The following is a 14,423-nucleotide window of genomic DNA, read 5'->3' as shown; positions in this document are numbered from 1 at the left end:
TCATTGCTACAGCTGAGCATCGTTCCTTCAGGCACTGCTACCAAGCCAGCGTATCACACTGGCTTCTCATTAAATTAAAAGAGACGCTGCACTGAAGGCAGCACACCACATCTGAAGCCTCCTCTCTGATCTCAGCTCACTGAAGTTTTTACCAGGCTTGATGCTGGGGAGCCAAAGAGACGGGCTCGTTCCTAACCTGAGGGGAACTGTTTTCACTGTCAGATGGCAGGAAGCAGCTGACTGAAGACATACTGCTCAGCTTTGTTTTGATTCTCTCCACTTAAATGCAGTGGCAGCACATCATCAAAACTGCAGCAATCTTTTGGGAGAAGAGAGAGCCGGAAAGCGAGGACAGAATCTGTCTGCTGGTCACAGCTCCTATAATTCACCACAAGTGCTATGGATTGTCAGCTTGCATGTTGCTGAGGCTCTTCCTGATGATAATTATCCTTAAGAATGGTTATAATCATGTGTTGCTTTTGTTTGTTTTTGTTTTTTGGGTTTTTTTTTGTTTTGTTTTGTTTTGCTTTTTCTTTCTGTGCTGTTTGTAAAGCAAAAACTAATGCTATGTTTCAATTTGATATTTTTAGTTTTGGCAAAGACGTCAGCACAGATTCACTGTCTAAAAAAACATCAGCTTTTTGATGTGAAAAACAAGTTCATTCTTAACGCATGTTACAAAGTAAGGCCCAGAAGGCCCAAAGTGCTGGGACAGGCAGCAGCATAGAGGACAGCACGGAGGTGAGTCCAGCCCCAGTGCAGCTTCCAGCCCTGGTGATATTCAGGGGAGATTTAGACTGGATATAAGGAAGAATTTCTTTATGCTAAGGGCGGTGAGAAATGGCACAGGGTGCCCAGAAAGGTGGAGGTGCCCCATCCCTGCACACAGCCATGGTCAGGTTGAACAGGGCTCTGAGCACTGATGGAGCTGTGTGTGAACCTGCTCAGTGCAGGGAGTGGGATCAGACAGCATTCAGAGGTCCCTTCCAACACAAACCACTCTGTGATGCTCGAATCCCATGCAGCTCCCAGCCCACTCCTGGCCATTGCACGCATGCTTTGCTCTCAGCCCTCAGTCGCTGCAGCCCTGAGAAACATCTGGGGAAACACAGGACAGATAAAAGCAAGGCACAAAATGAGGCCAAACTGCAGTGATCAATCAAAAGACAACAAAGCCTGAAGAAATGAAAAAAGGATGACGCAGAGACGTAGTGTGAAAACCACAGTGGAAACTGCAGCATGACGAGAGATAAAACAAGGAATTCCACTAACTAGCAAAAAAGAGAAAGGGCTTTAGCAAACCAGATGAGAGTTCCAACCCTGCCTTCTGATGCAGTGATTTGCTCTTTAAATGCACAGTATGTGAGAGCACAATGAGAGTAGCTGGGAGAAACCTGAGAGAGACTTGGTAAAAAATGTACTGGATTTCAGAGGAACCTCAAAATATCAGGTGGGCACTGACACAACCTTCCCCTCTAGTAGTATCACAAGTCATCACACTCCCATAACTTCTCCAAAGTGAATAAGAGCTCCCAGATTCTCCATCCAACCCAGACCTCGTGCTGCTGAGATGCCATTACAGAGGTACTCTGCTAACACCAGACACCATTATGCTCAGACAGAATGATACAGAACTGCCTCCTTGTTTGGAGCTTTAACTGCACTTGCAATCACTTCACTGATCAGTCCCTTCCCTGGGCTGAATGAACCTTGTTTGCAAAATATTTTCCTAGCACCTCATTTGGGCCTTTTTCCCCCTTCCAAATTCCTTCCAAAAGAGAAGCACAGCCTTGTTTTCTCTGGGAATATGGCTTCTTATGTGAATGGCACTCCAGATTAAGTTTTTTTTTAATTAATCTGTTTTCCCTTTGTGGGCTGGACACCACGGTACAGACACTCCACTGCTTGCAGTTATCCCTGTGCTGGATTGCAGATTTAATTGGATTATTTTTCTCCAATAGCTTTTGAAGGCACCTTGAGCCTTGAAAAAGCTTTCACTGCCTCGTGTAATACTACCAGCACCTACGGTCACTGCCAGCTCCTCTGATTTCAAGTAGTACAGCCCATAAGTTGTAAAATCTGTTTATCCTTAGGTTTGGGCAGTGCAATCCCGGGGCTTACCATCAAGTCTACAAAAACACCCCGCTGGGTTTTGGATGAAAGTCACAATCCCAGATCTGCAAAGCTTCAGCAGCCCCTCTGATGCAGCCCTGCATTAATGAGGGAAAAATAAGGGACTTTCACTTCTACGGCCTTACAAATGGAGATCCTTATCTCCACTCCAAAACTTCCACAATGCTAATGATGTGTCAGAAGCAGTCAATATTTGCAAGGGAAAGTCAGAAAATTGTTATGAGATACATTCCTGGCTGAGGAACAAAAGGAGCATCCCACAAAACAGCAAAGTCCCACCGTGAAGCAAAACCCAGCGCCTGAAAATGAAGCATTTGAGAAGAGCAAAGCATTCCTCAGCTGGAGAAGCTCAGAAGTGCAAAGCTTTGTCCAAAGAAGTGCAAAGAGAATTTGGCTGCAGCAGTGGGATGGGGTTGGTGCCCTCCAGGGCTGCCTGGAGGCGCTGCCTGCTCAGCACGTGGCTGAGAGCAGCGCTGTGTATTGCCCTGCATGTGGAGGTGCTCCTGAGCTTACAGAAATGGTTCTGCCCAAGTTGGCATTTTCTTACTGAAAGTTGTTCTGTCTGTGACGTGCATACGAGAAGAACTCATTTCCTTGTCCATCAGAGCCGTGGGATCACAGTGGTCAGCATGACGGCCAGCACAAAGCTACTGCACAACTGGGAGCTTTGGGAATTCTGAACTCCGCTTCTCAAAGGCTGTTTTCATTTCAGACTAATTAAAAACTCACATGCTGCTGAGATATATATTCATATTTTAATCTAATGAGAGAGCCAGCGGTAAATTGCTAAAGCCACAATTTATGTGCTGGTGTTCAATAAAAGGAACTTGAAGTACATGATAAAGCTGATCACAGAACTGCACCATAAGCTGGAATGCCCCTCACCCAAACCAAACTCAGCTGTACATCCATCCTGCTAATAATGCAAGCACAGCTGTCCTTACTCTCATGCCAGAGGTAGAACAGGGCAGGAAACTTCTCCCTAAGGGAAATCCACAACAGCACAACCTCACCACCCCCAGAATATCACCAGCACGCATTCATTACTTGAGGTGCACGATCAGCCATGCAGCCCTACAGGCTGCCAGCCTTTCCTTAGAGGCAAAGAAAAGCCACATCGCACCCCCCAACTCCAGCCTGCAGCTTCAGCTGATTCCCCCTTCCCACGCTTTGTTTTGGGGACCGGTGAGAGCTGAATGGCTAACTTCAATTTGTTACTGTGTCACAGGACCTAACCCAAAACATCCTGGGAGCTTTTACAACTCAGCTCCTCCGAACAACAATAAGAGCAGCAGTCTCAAACAAAACGCGGTCTCAAAATTAATAATCCTAAAAACACAGACATAACCCCAAATCCCTAACAAGCCAAATGAGCAACTGCATCACAGCCTTCAGAAAGGAGCAGCAAAGCACCAGCACGTCCCATTCCTATTACAGGGGGACTTCAGCTGCACAGCCAACAGCAGATAAGACAGCATCAGGGAGCCCCAGACGACACCAAACCTTCCCCAGCTGGGGACTTACTGCCAAACAAAAAATAAAATACCCATGGCTTTGTGTGGAAAACCCAAAGCATGTCATGCATGTCATGTAAGGAAACACTTGGAAATGCCTCATGTGCTGTGTTTACAGATGTGTGTTTTCCTGAAGTTACTTAGATCTGTAACCTAATGCTTACTGTGCTGCGTGCAACTTTTCCTATACTTTTTATTTTATACTAACAGTACAAAGCAGACACTCAGAAAAGCAGGTCCTCATCCTACTGAAACCCAGCAGAACTCTGCTCCTGTGAGATCCTTCCATCATGCCAGACCGTGTCATCCCTCCTGCACCAATCACTCACAGCTTTCATCTCCTCAAGAAAAGTTACTCCCTCTAGAAAACAAATTTAGGTTCAAAACAATCCTCCCTCCCCACTCTGCCATGACTCTATTTTTCACAACATACAGTAACTTTATGGCTCTGCATGCAGACCGCACTGATGCCCTGCATGGCACACACCTCTCTGAAGCTCCAAAGCAACAAAGTCAGTATTGTGACACGAGCATCACCCATCTCATCTGAGAGCTTTCATCACCAAACTTTGATGTGAACTTGCTAATTGAGTCCCTTAAATCTGCTGTTAACAGAGCGGCGTTGAAACCACATTCAGCTGCTCACGTCACAACACAGCTATTTCCCTCTGTACCCACCCCCAGAGCAGAACAACACCTCTGGGGCAGCAGCATCCCAGCTCTCTCGGATGCAGCCACAGTGCAAAAGGCACAATTAAACACTAACTAATTAGTGTCCCTGTGCCTTTCCAGATAGCAAACCTTTTCCTCCACGGGGAGCAGTGCCTGTGAGCTGGCGTGCGCTGTGTGCCCGTGGGTGGCTGTGATGGGACCCACTCAGCATTACAGCATCACACAGTTCGGGGTGAACCCCAGAACCGTTCTTCAGGTGCACAGCCCAATGCATCCCTACGACCACTGTCGGTGGAGACCCGCGTGTCCCACACCCCGGAGTTGTTTTCCCTTTTGCGTGGCTTGGGCCACTTCTGCACATCTCTAACGCTGCCACCTCCGCACGCCAAACTTTCTCAGCCGTCTCCATGTTTGTCCCCGCTGTCATGCAACGGGTCTCCAACAAAACGGCTCGTGGACTCAACGCAAACGCCGCGAACAACTTCTGGAAAGCGGCGCTCCGTGCCCTCCCCGTTCCCGGCCCCATTCCCGGCCCCGCGGTACTCACAGAGCCGTGGCGGCGGTCGGGACGTCCGGAGGCCGCTCCAGGCCCCTCGCGGAGCAGTTGGCGACGCAGACGGCTCCGGGCCGGCCCCCGGAGCAGGTACAGTCGGCGGCGCAGGGCTGGCAGGAGGGAGCCGGAGAGGTCCTGGCGGCCGCCAGCCCCCCGCACAGCAGGGAGCAGAGCAGGCACCAGCCCGAGAGGGGCAGCCGCGCCGCGGGGACGCCATGTTTGCGCTGTGTTCCAGTGTCTCCATTTCCAAAAGGCATCTCTTCCTACGGGCATGGCATGGCCCCGGCCCGCCTCTCCCCCGGCCCGGCCCGGGCCCGGCCGCGCCCCGCGCTCGGCTCCGCTCCGCGCTCCGCTCCGAGCCGCTCCGCTCCTCCCGCGCCGCGGGGCTCAGCGCATGGCGGGCTCCCCCCGGCGCTGCGGTGCGCGCTGCTCCCGCGGCGGCGCCCGGCCCGGCCCTTGGGCTCCGCTCCCCGCGCTGACAGCCCCGGCCCCGCTCCGCTCCGTTCTGCGCTCCGCCCGGGCCGCGGCCCGCCGCCTCCCGCTCCGCCTCCCGCCCGGCGGAAACCCGGCGCCGCTCCAGCCCCTGCGCCCGCCCCCGCGGCAGCCCCCGCCCGGCCCCGGCACCGCTCCCGATCCGGGCTGCGGCGAAGCTGCGGGTGCGGGGAGCGCTCGGCACCGCTCGGTGAGGGGAGAACGGAGACAGCCGGGCTGGGGCGCCCGGGGGAGGGCACCGCTCCGGGGCCGCTGCAGCTTTACAGTATCGGATCTTGTAAGAGCCGCGCGTTTGGCATCTGCAGCGCGGCAGCGGTTCAGACAGGTGAGGAAGGCACGTACTTCGCAGGGCTGCTTTGCAATGCTATGCGGAGGTCAGCGGACTCCACGTGCCGCTCGCCCCCTGCGCACCGTAGCACTGGCACGGGGCGTGGCTCAGGCCGGGCCAGGGCCGCTGAGATTTGCACTGAAAGCTCCTCCGTGTGAGGGCTGGTCCCAGGTTATAGTAGCTAAAATAAGCCCATGTACAAAGGGAGCAGAATTCCGTCCTCACAAAGGGTCTCCCCAAAACCAAGCCCAGCCCCATCTGTAAACAGTGGAGAAGGTGTGCTAGCTGGAAGTTTCACAGGAGCCCTAGTTGCTTAGTGCCCTTTGCACCTTGTGTGATATGCACAGAGCATCAGCCAAGGGGAGGACAGAAGGAAGCCTGAATAAAACACAGAAAGAATTCTTGCTTTTGAGCTGCTTTCAGTGCCCCATCACTTTGGATACCAGAGCCATTGGCCCGTGCCCGGCAGGGATTTCTCACTGTAAACACAACAGATGTGTGCTGTAGGGTGGAAGAGTGGCAACAGGCGGCGTGCTGCTGGGGGCGATGGGAGGGGTCTGGGGGAAGCAGCGCGCCCAGGGCGAGTGGCTGGGGCAGGGAATGCGAATGGAGGGACAAACCCTGCACAGCCCAAACCAGGCGCTACTCTGCCTGAATTGCCCAGAAAAGACACACTCTCCTTGGGAGAGATTTGTCAGTCCAGACGTATCTTTCAGCACTGCGCCCATCGACTCTTTTCTTTATGCGACTGCATTAATTCTCACAGACCTTTGCACCTTTAGAATATTTGCATGTAACGCTGGAGTTGAGTGTTACAACACAGGAAATCTCTCTGGCTCAGCCCTGGTATCCATCCCGCAGGAGATGCCTGTGTGCTCAGTATGAGCCATGATCTGCTGATATTGCACCCTTCCAGCAGCCCAGTGCCAAGCAAAGGGCATTTGGTGCTTTTGAGAGCAGCTCATGGAGCCCAAGGCTGGTCTCCTTGCAAAGCCTCCTGCTGCTGGTGCTGCTCAGTGCTGGGGATGTCAACCCCTGTGTTTCACAGTGAGTGTGCTGGGAGCTGCCGCAGCATTGTGTCAGTGGGGCCAGATCTTGAAGAAATCTGCCTGGGAGCTTTCAAGGGAGAAACCACAACATGAAGGAGTGGGACGTGCTGCAAGCATCTGAAGGTGCGAGCTGCAGGGAGGCAGAATGGGTTTTTTTGGGTGGTAACAGAAAGAGGATGGGAGCCTAAAAGCCTGAGGATACATGAGGGTGGGGGGAGGAGGGCTGTGGGGACAGGCCTGTGTCTCCTGCAGGATTTTTTTACTTGTGTGACTTCAGATGCTTTGGGTTCCCTAAAGTGCAAGGACTGATCCGTGAGCCTTGCATCTGTCCTTATCCCTCCAGAGCTGCTCACTTTGCTCTGCCTGTTATGATGGTCCAGATCCTATGAAGTCCATTAAATCCTGCTGGGTTTTAGGTACATGCATCATCCTGTTGAAACCAAAGGAGTGACAGCAGATTGTATTAGCTGGCTTCTGGCTTTCCTTATCTAAATGCTACACATACCTTATCTCAGAAGCCTGACAGCATCTTATTTCACCCCTTGGCATAGCACTTAATGTATATGAGAATTTACTTTCTGAAAACATTTTGTGCCTTTTGAACTTGAAATTGACTTGAGGGACACATCATCATCTTTTACATGATGCATCGTGCCCCAAATAGCTCCATTTTTGCTGCCTCCTCGTGTGACCACTGCGTATTTGCTTCTGCTCTCTCAGCTGCAATTTGCTTTCTGTTTTTCTTTCCTAACCATTGGTGCAGGCAGCAATGTCCATATTTCTAAAGATAACAGCAGGCAGAAAATGTCCTGTGTATGGATGGTAATCAGATTAGGTGGCTAATGTAATCCAGTGAATGTAACGAGGTTAAGGGCTCTCCCCCCAAGTGGGGCTGCCAAGCTGCAACACAGGCAGCAAATGGGGAAATAATGGAGCGAGTGGGGAAGAAGATGGCAAATGGTGATTGAGTGGCAGGAGAGTAGTTTGTTCACACTGAGCTGTAATTTCTGATCTTGGAGGAAGTTCTCTGCACTGAGCTGGGATGGATTTTAAAATGCATCCTGTGGAAAATGATGGGAGTGGAAAATGCTATGGGGCGGGGAGGCTCAGTGCAGGGCGTGCTGTGGGGAAGGGATCCTTCTGGTTCCTCCCACTGGCAGGCAGACAGAGAGTTTCCCAACACTATTCACTTGGTGTAGAATTAAACCCCAACTAAGAGGGTGCTAATTCTCCCCTTCCATCCCACCAGCAATACAGGCTGAATGCACCCAGAACGTCTGCAGCAGCACTTCTTTTCCATCTTAACCGATACTCCTGCATTGCAGGAGGAGAACAGTGTACCCTCAGCACACACCCAGGCGGGGAAGAATTGTCACGTTTTCTTTTAGGTGGGGTATGAGTACCTCAGAGGAAGCAAGGATACTATTTTCTCTGAGCAGGAAGCAGCAGTTTCCACCCCTGCAGGTTGCCAACGTGAAACACTATGGCCAGTCCCATGAGGAGGAGCCTGGAGTTACCCCAGCAGAGCCATCACCTCCCACCCATGTCCACCTCCTGCAGCCAACACAAGCATTCCCAGCTGTTATCCACGACCCTGATGACTGCAGCCACCTCCTCATGCTCCACTGCCTTTCCTCCAGACATAATATTTTCCTTGCCTGGAAGGTCTGGGGGAGAGGACAGCTGAAAGTCAAAACTTCATTCTATTTTATTTTATATTTGCCACCACTGATCTCCATTCTATCTTTCTATTTGAGCAGAGCTCTTTAGATGACTTCAGAGCATGAAGCACATCTGCTGGCTCAGTGTGCTGGTGTGGCAGCATCGAGACCTGCAGCTGAGACAGACTTCCTCATATACCAGCTGTTAGATGTAACACCTCACAGAGAGGGCTGAAAATTAAAAACAGAGAAGCTGCCAACTCCATGGTGTCAATTCAATAAATACCAGCCTGGGAACCTCCTCTGTGCCCCAGACAGCAGCACTGCAGCCCTGAGCCACAGGAAGGCTCTGGGGATATGGAGCATTCGGCATCTGAGCTGTGAGCAGTGGGGCAGCAAGGCAGCCTGGATGTGGGCAGGGGTAGCCTGTGGCTGGGGAGGTGGGCTGCTGGGCTGTGGAGGTGCTTGGCTACAGTGGTGCTGGGCTGCTCAGCTGATGGGGTACCTGGACGCTCAAGTACTGCGATATTTAGCTTGTGGAATGTTTGACTGTTGGGATGCTGGAATGCTCAACTACTGGGATGCTCAGCTGCTGGGGTACAGGGATGCTTGGATATTTGGGAAGCTCAACTACTGGAATGCTGGGCCGCTCTTCCGCTGGGCTGCTGCGAACGCTCCCCGGCAGGGTTTTGTTTCGGGCCACGCGAAGCCCCGGAGCAGCGCGGCGGTTCGGCCGAAGCTCCGCTCCCGGCGCTGTCCGTGTTCCCCTGGCGCCCCCTAGGACCGCCCGCCGCGCTGCCGCTCCGCTTCTCAACCCCTACCCCCCCCCGCTCGGCCAATTAAACCCAATCAAACAACAACAACAAAAAGCACTAACCCAAAAACGGGGAAAAAAACAAACCCAAACTGTCTCTAAAATCAGACACAACCCCACATGGGATGACCCAAGCAGCAATCCCCCACTCCGGAAGGCTCCTGGCTTTCACACCAGCACTCACTTTGTACGGGATGCAGAGGATGAGAACAGGATGCCCACAACGCTATGGGATGTGTGGGCAGTGCCCCCAGCTCATCCCTGGATGCCTGAGACCCCACCAGCTGTATCTGGGGCGGTGCTCTCAGTGAGACTTAAGGCTCAGTGTTGGGTTTCTGCTGCATGAGGATGAGCCCTCGTTGGGCTCTTTCTGGATGATTTTTGTGGGTGTTTTCAGCTCAAGAAGGGAATTTATTCACACCGAACGCTTTCATCCATTTGATGGAGCATGAATGCAAACCAGAGCTGAGCGCTTTCAGCCACGGTGCTTTCTGCTCAGGATCCAACTGGTGGCACTTCTGGCTTTATTCACCAAACGCTCATTCAAAGCAAACAGAACTTCAGGATCCCTCTCTCCACAGGGTTTGAAGTTCCAAGTGACAGGAATTCAGGGAATGATGCAGGGGCTGCCCAAGGGGCCGAGCACTGCTTCCCCCCAAATTGCTGCTGCTCTGCTCGTTGCTATGGCAATGCTGATGTCTGCGCACCATCAGGAGGCACCGCGGTGGTGTTGGTGTTTTTAATTGAGGCAAGTTCAGCTGGGTAAGCAGTCAGCAGGTGGCTGGAGATGTTTGTTCCACACCCCAGTAACTATAGGAAGCATCTCCTCTCTTGTTCCCTGCTCGTATCGCCCTCACTTGCCTTTCTGCATAGATCATACCCACACAAGCACAAATGTCACCCAGGAGGTTGGTGATGCTGCTGAGCATCCCCAAGGCCAGGTCTGCATGGTGCTCACTCTTGTGCCTCTGCCTTTCAAAACTTCAGAAAATTGAATTATTATTATTTTTTTTTAACAAGGATTCAAAAGCTACTCATTTGTAATGCAATGATGCAAAAGAAATAACTGTGCATTAATTAGTGCTGGTGAAGCTGAAGCCAGAGGGCAGCCAGCAAGAGGCGCAGAGGCAGAAAAGTGCACTCAAAGCCCTCAGGACCTGCTGGGCCCTGGGGAAGGGCAGGTGCTGGTGGCCTGAGGCGGCTCCCAGCACAGCTGGCAGGGGGGACCATGTGCTCCAGCCTGGAGGAATCGCTTGGCAGTGATGATATTGCCTCCAATTGGCTGTGGCTGGTTGCAGTTGGCTGTGCCTTTCACAGGCAGACCTGATGGCTTCCACATGTGCTCAGCTGTTCAGATGTGATTAGTCCCTCTGATTGCAGAAGGACAGCTGATGCAAATGTAATTGCCTGCAGACAAAATGTTTGCAGAGCTAGGACAGCCCTTAGCTTTGCTGGGGAAAAAGATGTTTCCAGCAATAAAGAAGAAACACTTTCAAACAAAGCAGGAAATTTAAAATCACAGTAAGCAGTAGCAGCAAAGTGCTGACTGCATGAATCCTTCGCAGCTGATTATATCCACAGAGTTAAGGGCACCTTCATATGCCCAGCTCTGGGCTGCCTGTGCTGCTCATTCACTGTCATCTTCAAGAAAAATGCAATTGCCCAAACTCACAAGAGTTCTGTTAATTGAAAACACTCAGCTTGCCTCAAAAAGTGTTAACAAACCCTATTAGCACATGTCTCTGCACCTTTGTAACCCAGGTTATTAATTGCTTGGAGAAATGCTGCTTGCTGACAGCCATGGGCGAGCATCATTGCAAGTGTGAGAGAGGACAAGCAGAAAGACAGAAGCTATTGATTTGGGCTGATAAATACTGCTTGGCCTCAGAACAGCACACTGCCACTGCCTTGCTCTGATGGATGGCTGAATGAGATGTGGGCATGGAGCTGCATCTCCTGGCACACAGGAGCACAGCTCTGCCCCAGTCAGGGAGGTGAGGCTGCTTCTCCCTGATGCACAACCCACTGGCCAAGGCATGGTGAAGAACAGCGAGCAGCAGTGTAATGGCTCACTGCAGTAGGGGCTCTTTCCCAGCCCTGGCACTTAGCACTTCACCTACTGTCTGGATAGCAGCTTGATGAGCCTCTGCACACCCCTGTGCTAACTTATTACTACTGCTTATTGTTTTACAGGGCCCCAAGGAGTGCTGCATGTATCACTGAGCTGTAGCTGGCCCCAAGATGACTTTGGCCTCATAGTGCCTAAAACATAGTGTGCAAATGTGAGCTATGGGGGTTTATCTACTCAGTGCTGATGGTGAGATCCTGTGGGTGATGCAGCACAAAACAGCCCTCAGTCTGTCCTCTCTCTGACTCACATGTCAGAGGATCAGAGAATACTCCAAACTGGAAGGGACCCATGATGATCATCGAGTCCAGCCTCTGGCTTTGCACAGGCCTACCCAAAATTCAAATAATATTTCTGGAAGCATGTGTTCAGAGGAAAAGCAGCCCCTCAGCACTCACCATCACTCTGCATCCAGAGCCTCGGCCATCTCTGCACCCTTCAGTCATGGTGCTTTCCCCATTGCTCTGCCCCCCTCCTGCATTGTGCACCATCGCTCTTGCACTCGCTGTGCATCCGTGTGTGTTCTGCAGCACCCTGAGATCTGGCAGAGCACAGCCTCAGCTGGGATGAGGACACGAGCACCACGAAGAAGGCATGAAGCTGCTGCCTGCCCTGCTCCACATGTTGCAAACCTACCTGCGCATGTACTGATAAAGCTGACACTGTGCCATGTCTGCACACTTGCTTTTGAAATCATCCCCACGCCCAGACCTTCCTCACTGCAGGATGTCTTTGTATCTCACTACAAACCATCTTAGGTGGTTTTAAGTGGAGGTATTTCTAAAATATTTGATGTCTGTGGTGTATCTGAGAAGCATTTGAAATATACTAAATAGCTTGGAAGTATCTTCTGTCTAGGAGGCTGAGGGTTTGTTACTCAGCCTTCTCTCTGTAGGACACATTTCAAAGGACTTTTGAATGTTTGACTTCATCACATCTGAAAGCTCTCGTGGGTGACTGCTGGAACAGAGCCAGGCTGAGGGCTCTCATGTGTTCGGTGCTCTGCTGGCTGAAATCATGGCTCGTTTCTATCTTGGCACAAGGAAAACTAATTTCCTGGCCCCAGCCCAGACTTGCTGGGACCTGGCATGGTTGCCCTGGTGTGCTCCAAAGGGCTTGGCTGGGCCCTGTGCAGCATGGTGGTTCCATAGGGATGCCCATGGGGTGGTGCCAAGGCTGCTCTGCTGCATCCCAGCGCTGCTGGTGGTGACGTGGGGCATGGAGCTGTGAGAGCAAACCCCTGCGAGGGCAATGAGGTCCGTGCATGCTGTGAGCTGCTCATCCTGGGGACAGCTTCCACATCGAGTGCCATGAGTGGGTAACACCAGGTTGCCCCTCCAAGGGGACGAGGGGAAGCAGTGCCCCATTGTTGGCAGCTGCACCAATGGGTTCCCTGTCCTGCTGGGGGAGCAGGGATAGTACCCAGCACCTGGTCGGTGGGTGACAGTCTGAACTCAGCCTCTCGGCTGCTGGGTATGGTGCATGTGCTTTGGGGGTGAAGGAGGGCTCAGAGAGGTGGGCTAAGGATGGAAACAGAGTGACTGTGCATAGGAGAGACAGCAATTGAAGTAGCCAGGCAGAGGAAGGAGGTCTGCAAAATAAGACTTGACTTGGCAACAAAAGAAAGTGGAAAGACAAAAACAGTCTCCCAGCAAAACATTGGAATTTAACTTTCACAGCTGCAAATGGAAAACAATCACTTCCCACACGAAAATAACTGATGGGCTGTATTGACGAAGAGATGTCTGAGGAATTTCAATTAAAAGCCAGTGACGCTGACAAAGGCAATGAGATTGAAGTGTTCAAAGGTAAGTGAGCAATGGGGAGGGAGGAACAGTAAGTGGCAGGCGGGGAACAATGAGTGCTCAGCTCTGCGTGGGCTGGGCCCCTTGCATGGAGGCAGAGGGAAAGCGCTGAGCTCTCAGTGTTTTGCCCAGGTTCTCTGTCACTACTGCACCATGGCAGCACCATGGGCAATGTGTTGGCCTTGTCACCATGGTGTTACCTTTGCCTGGCTGCTCTCCTGGGCCTCCCATCCGGGTGATGTTTGTCCTCTCTTTCTGTGACTTCTCTTTGGAGTCAGAGCTATGTTTGCTCTTCGCCTGTAGGAGCAGAAAAAGCAGGGTGAGATACCAGGCCTTGGAGCAGCTGGGAGAACTGAAACTTGGCTGGAGGTACTGCCATAGGTGATGGCAGAGACAAAGCTGAGCCGCAAGCAGAGCATGGCAGGAGCCTGCATCAGCTTCTCTGCAGCTTCCAAGCCAGCCGGTGAAGAAGGCAGCAGACATGATGGAAGAGCACGTCCTTGTAAACTCTCTGCCACAAGGACAGCTCCACTCCACCTGAGCCAGCGATGGAACCAGAGACCAGCAGGCTCAGGCTGCTGGAAGGGCACTGCCAGCACCCCCAGAAAGGAGACCATGAAGGTCTCAACCACAGGTTTGGAATTTGCCAGAAAAGGCTCTGCCTGGGTCTAGCAGGAGGCTGAGAGCTGTGGTCCCTGTGTGTGCTGCAGCACGGCAGAGCTTTCGGGCTGATGGTCCTAATGGGGTTGTGCTGATCGGCTGCCTTGAGAAACAAATCCACTTACATGGAGATGCATGGGAGAAACAACCGACCGCTGCCGGCCCCACTCAGAGCCTGCCAGATCCTGCAGCCCTGCTTCCCCGAGGCACGCCGCATCTCCAGGCGTGTGTTGTTCCATTAAGCTATTTTTAGCAAACACATTCCCCTTATTTCAGCAGCAGTTATCTGATTAGTTCCTGTAACTATATGAGGAGCAACATTTCCAGGCATGACTGAGAGCTGTGAGCAGGCTGTGCCTCTTCACATGCATTTTCTCAAAGGGAAAAACTTGCTGGGGCTGCTCCTCCCACTGTGCTCCCATGGCTCCGTGGCTCCAAGCGCCGGCATTGCATGCAGCCGAGCTCTGCAGCACGCGACCTTTGGCAGAGCAGCAGCCAGCAGGCAATGTCCCCAATGCCACCTGCAATAAGGGACCATCCCTGTGCCACGTTGCTGAGATGCAGCGACGATAAGCAGCTGGCTTTGTTTGCTCTGAGCATGAGACTCTTAAAGA

General features: G+C 52.1%; 1 protein-coding gene and 1 long non-coding RNA gene across 5 annotated transcripts in view; one reads left to right on the top strand and one right to left on the bottom strand.

Annotated features, from left to right (window-relative positions):
* Positions 1–5,346, bottom strand: part of PKD1 (polycystin 1, transient receptor potential channel interacting) — an 85,927-nt gene extending 80,581 nt beyond the window's left edge. For all 4 annotated transcript variants that reach the window (XM_048962382.1, XM_048962383.1, XM_048962384.1 and 1 more), the window contains exon 1: positions 4,867–5,346. In XM_048962382.1, the coding sequence (XP_048818339.1) occupies positions 4,867–5,129 (263 nt within the window). In that variant the 5' untranslated portion in view covers positions 5,130–5,346. The remainder of the gene's footprint in view (positions 1–4,866) is intronic.
* A 148-nt stretch (positions 5,347–5,494) lies between these two features.
* LOC125700789 (uncharacterized) lies at positions 5,495–8,685 on the top strand. The gene is made up of 3 exons (XR_007380059.1): positions 5,495–5,689; positions 6,741–6,864; positions 8,502–8,685. It is a non-coding gene; the product is annotated as an uncharacterized LOC125700789 (long non-coding RNA).
* Positions 8,686–14,423: the final 5,738 nt, after the last annotated feature.

The sequence above is a fragment of the Lagopus muta genome, chromosome 15, assembly GCF_023343835.1.
Source record: "Lagopus muta isolate bLagMut1 chromosome 15, bLagMut1 primary, whole genome shotgun sequence".
Classification (NCBI taxonomy): domain Eukaryota; kingdom Metazoa; phylum Chordata; class Aves; order Galliformes; family Phasianidae; genus Lagopus; species Lagopus muta.
Note: the sequence above shows the minus strand (reverse complement) of the source record. Positions and strands in the feature narration are given on the sequence as shown.